The sequence below is a fragment of the Sesamum indicum genome, linkage group LG1, assembly GCF_000512975.1.
Source record: "Sesamum indicum cultivar Zhongzhi No. 13 linkage group LG1, S_indicum_v1.0, whole genome shotgun sequence".
NCBI classification, from domain to species: domain Eukaryota; kingdom Viridiplantae; phylum Streptophyta; class Magnoliopsida; order Lamiales; family Pedaliaceae; genus Sesamum; species Sesamum indicum.
In genome coordinates, this window is record NC_026145.1 from 15,654,340 (window position 1) to 15,659,891 (window position 5,552).

At 37.6% G+C, this 5,552-nt stretch overlaps 1 protein-coding gene across 1 annotated transcript in view; it reads left to right on the top strand.

Moving 5' to 3' along the window:
• Positions 1-4,574, top strand: part of LOC105169206 (peptidyl-prolyl cis-trans isomerase FKBP42) — a 5,058-nt gene extending 484 nt beyond the window's left edge. The window contains exons 2-8 of the mRNA XM_011089552.2: positions 103-209; positions 748-930; positions 1,674-1,763; positions 2,257-2,441; positions 2,554-2,676; positions 2,758-2,910; positions 3,537-4,574. Of these exons, the coding sequence (XP_011087854.1) occupies positions 173-209; positions 748-930; positions 1,674-1,763; positions 2,257-2,441; positions 2,554-2,676; positions 2,758-2,910; positions 3,537-3,863 (1,098 nt within the window). The 5' untranslated portion in view covers positions 103-172 and the 3' untranslated portion in view covers positions 3,864-4,574. The remainder of the gene's footprint in view (positions 1-102; positions 210-747; positions 931-1,673; positions 1,764-2,256; positions 2,442-2,553; positions 2,677-2,757; positions 2,911-3,536) is intronic.

Sequence of the window (5,552 nt, forward strand, 5' to 3'; positions counted from 1 at the left end):
CTGAAATCAGTGTCATTGTGGTGCCCAGTTGCAATCGTGGAGGGAATGTTAACTAATCTTGCTCTACCTGACATAATTATTGGTCTATTGGATTTGTTCTAGTGTTCTGGAGATTTGGCGAAGGATTCTTTCATAAGCCTATTTTTTGAAGAAGTCGCTAAGGATTTGAATAATGGTGGAATTGGAGGAGCAGAGGAGGCCACCTTCAGGTGACTGTGTCTTTTATCTTAGATATTGTGTTGAAAACTCTGTGATTTTGAAGAATTATGGTTTTGTGTTTATGGTTCTGTCTGACTACATAATACCTTAAGAATGGGTGATTAATCTATGTTGTGTGATTTGTGCTTTAAGATTGAAGATTTATGAGCTGAGAAACTGATTGACAACTGGAAATAATTCGCCTTCGGCTTTTCTTTGTATTGCTTGCGATGTTGAGGGAGTGTCACTGATTATATCTACACATTTGGTAATGATTATAGCTAGTTGTTTACCATCCATCCTACTTATGATATTGAGGAAGTCTTTAGTTTCCGGAGATACAACAGTGGCTTTACTTAATATTACTTTTCCTTCAGGTGATGAGATATTTTTTTTCTAATTGATTGTGTGGATAATCTTTATACGAGCTATATAATATAGTTTTCAAAAAAACACATGTGAAATATTTCTTTATTCATGGATCAATTGTTCAAGTTTGGAAGTTTGTGATGAGAAAATGAATGAAGTGATAAAACATGTTCTATGCAGATAGAGATGGCGATGATGATATTATCACAGAAGGAGCCTCAGTTGTGCATGGAGAACCTCCCCAAGATGAAACAGGCCCTCCTAAAGTAGATTCGGAAGTTGAAGTTCTCCATGAGAAAGTTAAGAAGCAAATCATGAAGGAAGGCCATGGTCAGAAGCCATCAAAATATTCGACTTGCTTCTGTAAGTCCATTGAGAAAACTCTAATTTGAACTTTTGAATGCCTTTCAACTATAAGACTCACATTTTAAAATCAAGGTACTAGTATATACACATGTCAGTTTCGGAAGAAACTTGGTTCCATATTTTCGAGTCATTGTTAATCAAGGCCTTTATTTTTGTGTTGCCTGTTAGAGAATTGCAGTTTAAAATATTGATAGCTGCGACTTGTTTTCTTTAGGAGATGAGGTCAAAATGTCAAATCATTGAATTGAAAGTTGTGAAATTTGATCTGTGGTCAAAGCTGATTGACTCCTAAGTTGCATATGTGACCTTTCTGCTGAAGTTACTATGGCCTGCTTTCAACCTTCTGGATGTAGTTTACAAATGTTCAAGTCCAAAATTCTTATCACTCAAATGCTTTGTCTTCCATATTGCTCTGACATTCATTTTATTTCCCCTATTGCAACCAAACATCATTTCTTCAGTTCAGATACAGCATATGTAATTTCCTGAAAGTAAAATCTTGTCACTTTTACTTCATGGATCTTCTAAAGTTGCCCATGAAATATATTATCAACTGGCCTCTGATCTAAGCATGATAACACTCTCCTCCAGGAAAAAGTTGGTTCAGAAATCTATATTTGCTGTTCTGTGAAAGGATTATGGTATTGTTATATGATTCTATGTTTAAATGTAAAACTAACCACATTTTCCTTTCTTTTCTTTTTGTCCTTTTCTCATTTTTGAAATTTTTGGTCTGGCAGTGCATTACAGGGCATGGACAGAGAGCACCCAACACAAGTTCGAAGATACATGGCATGAACAACAACCCCTTGAGCTTGTACTGGGGAAAGGTTTCTACTAGGATTTTGCAAACAATTATTTTGGCTTATAATGTCTAGGATTCTAGATCTTCTCTGGAACTGCTAACTTCTCTGGTTTTCTGTTCTTCCAAAACCTCATTGTCCTTTTATTGCCAATTCGACCTTTTGAAACTTGCACTTTTGTTTTATTTTTATTTGTAGGTTATGTCCTGAAGACTTTGTTGAACTTTTTAGTTCTAATGGTACCCTTGTCATGACTTCTTGTAGGGGTCCTATGCTTTTATTCCCATGGCACCTTATGAAACCACGATATGAACTATTCATTGTAACAGCAACTAGAATTATATTTTGTCTTTGTGGAGCGTGTAAAACAACTTCACTTACATGGTGGCACTTTGCTTATTGAATCACAAGTTACTTACATGGTGGCACTTGGCCTTTTGAATCATAATTTGCTTTTGTGTACTGGTGGATCTTGTTTTGTGGAAATGTGACTCAAGGTTCCAACTATTCTTTACTACAGAGAAAAAAGAAATGACCGGGTTGGCCATTGGCATTTCTAGCATGAAATCTGGTGAACGCGCATTACTACATGTTGGTTGGGAACTAGGCTATGGAAAAGAAGGAAGTTTTTCTTTTCCAAATGTTCCTCCAATGGCAGATATTGTGTACGAAGTTGAACTGATTGGTTTTGACGAGACTAAGGAAGTGAGTGTTCTACACCTAGGCTCATAAAAATGCTTTCTTATGTATTTGAACTGGTTATAGATTAAATTGATGCAAAGATGTTGACTATTTCAGTGGTTGAAAATTTTTAAAGGGAAAAGCTTGCAGTGACATGACAGTAGAGGAGAGAATCGGTGCAGCAGATAGAAGAAAGATGGATGGGAATGCATTATTCAAGGAGGAAAAATTGGAGGAGGCAATGCAACAGTATGAAATGGTAGCAAACCACTCCTCTCTAGCAGTATGTTTTACTATCTTTTCTTTTCATTGCTTCAGTATGTATTGTCATGTGCTCCAGGCCATAGCGTATATGGGAGATGACTTCATGTTCCAGTTGTTTGGGAAGTACCGAGATATGGCTTTGTCAGTAAAAAATCCTTGTCACCTCAACATGGCAGCATGCCTGATAAAGCTCAAGCGCTATGATGAAGCGATTGCACATTGTGGTATTGTAAGTAATCTGTTTTGTCAAATGTATGACTTAAGTGTGTTTTCTATCTGAAAGACCCTTCTGAGTTGCTTCGTCAGTTGATGCTTCCACTTCTTCCTCTTGATTCCTACCCTCACCTCCACAGTTTTCATGATGTCTTTTGGGCATATTAAAATATTCTGGTTTAAACTTTCCTGTTGTTTCTGTATCTAGCTTAATACAGAATGTTCTACTTCAGCAAGGTATCACTTTAGTCCAAGAGTACCAAATTTTGCCACTGTCATGAAACCCCATGGCTGATGGTTGGTGGCTTTTAAAATTGTCTTAGCTGTTGGACTATTAAAAATCAATCTCAAGTATAGGACAATATGCAATTCTGCTGCCTGGCATGTTTTGCTTTGCTGATTGTTTCAGACAAATCTTCAGCTGGCACGCAAGTGATGAAAGCTGTGCGAACAAAAAGTTTTATCTAGGCTAGAAATGGCTTGCGCTTGCTTATCTTCTTCTTAATGTTATTGCCACTTAGCTTTCTAAGCGTATTTAACCTGATATTTGGCACTGAGACTTCAAAATCTTGGATCAGTAAGTTAAACACAAAGCGTAGTAGAATTCTTGAAATAAGCAGCTGACTGGATAATGCTCTGTAGGTTTTGGTGGAGGATGAACACAATGTCAAAGCACTGTTTAGACGTGGCAAAGCTAGAGCAGAACTCGGGCAGACAGATGCTGCTCGTGAAGATTTCTTGAAGGCGCGCAAGTATGCCCCACAAGACAAAGCAATAGCGAAAGAGTTGCGTCTCCTAGCAGAACATGAAAAGGCTGTATATCAGAAGCAGAAGGAGCTCTACAAAGGATTATTTGGAGCAAGGCCTGATCCGAAACCAAAGCCTAAAAATTGGTTGATTTTAATTTGGCAATGGTTGTTGTCATTATTTTATCGCCTTTTCAAGGGACAGAGGCAGAAGGCTGATTGATGTTACTCAAGTTGAGAGATCCACTTGTGAAGTGCACATTACTTGCAACTCATCATCCAACTCCTTAATATTAGAACTTCTCCAATAATATTTTTGTCTTACTCATCAACCATCTTGAATTATACTTTATATGGCAATTGAAGGTTTTGGAGATGAAGTTTCAGCTGGCTTTATGTGGCTACAGATGTCCGAAGATCTGATTCAAGTTCTGAGTCCACAAATTATTTCTGATTGGCATTCCAATTTTTTCTTCCTATCATATTTGTTGAAACCGGATTACAGTTCTAGGTCCCAGTTGAGATATGCCTAAATTGTCGAAGAATGCGTTGTTTTGGAAACCTCTGCTAACAAGGCAACTTGAAGCCAAATTGTTGACCAGATGACTGCAGACGGCGGTCTCTTCTAGCAAGGCAACTTGAAGCCAAATTGTTGACCAGACGACTGCAGACAGCGTTCTCTTCTAGCAAGGCAACTTAAAGCCAATTTGTTGGGCAGACACTGCAGATGGCGATCTATGCCTGTGAAATCTGGCTTTAGGGATGCTGAGGAGAGAACAAGATTTAGCTTCTAGGTTATGTAACTTTATGGTCTCCAAGAACTTCATTGTCCAACATTTTTTCATTGTTCTGTTCATTTTTCACACACCAAGAAACAAAAAGAAACATATTCCGGAAGTTTATACTTACATTGATCAATAAACTATTCAGAATATACAATCCAAATCAAAACACATGCCATACAACCCTAGTTTACCTGACACCAAAAAACAAAGTCTTCAGACAGAAGAACACTGATGAGAGCTCATGCATGATTCATCATCAAAATCTTCTTATTCCCCGAAAAAAGACAAGAAATAATTCGTCCCCCTGTGGATGGATCATCACCATGGTTGTCTAAGCATGGACATCCATGCACAGTAAGCACAAACAATCTTCTGTGACATATACACATATACAGCAAATGACAGACTCATCAGTGCCAAGTCCTTCCAGTCCCCTTTCCTTTCTGGACTCAAATTATCCTTGATCCCTTTCCCAAGTTTCTCCACACCACCAAAAGATCTCTGGAAGAGCGACCCCTTTTCTTCCTTACTCCCCTTGGTTGTCTTCGTGTTGAACGCATTGTTAGAATCTCGATTTTGGCAGGAAACTATGGTGAAAGTTCTTGAATCACTTCTGATATTACTAAAATCTATAATGGGATTGTGTTTGTAGTGGCATAAAGGGGCAGTTGATAGAGCAGCCATGGAATAATTAGGGAAATTCACAGCATACAAGGATTTGAGTGCAGTGAGGAAGAAGATGAACGAATAAAGATATTTTGGCTGAAAGCAGAAGATTTGAGAGTGATAGTGCTACTGCTATGTGAGAAAATATCTGAGGAGGGAGCTTAGAAATGTCATGGATAAGGAAAAGGGTGTGTATGGGCCTCCTTAATTTGTCTTACAAACACTGAGCAGCAAAATAATGCAAATGTTGGTCAACAAAGAATCACAGTGGTTAGATTGTGTGTTTGGTGATAATTATCAGTATTATATGCAGATACTTTTAACTGTTAAAATTAAGTATTCATTACACTTAAATCCTCTCTAAAAATACAAATTATAATTTTCCTTCAAAAAGATTTCAAAGTTACACTTACACCTCCTCTAAAAATTTTTCATTTGCACTTGACCCCTCTTCCATTATG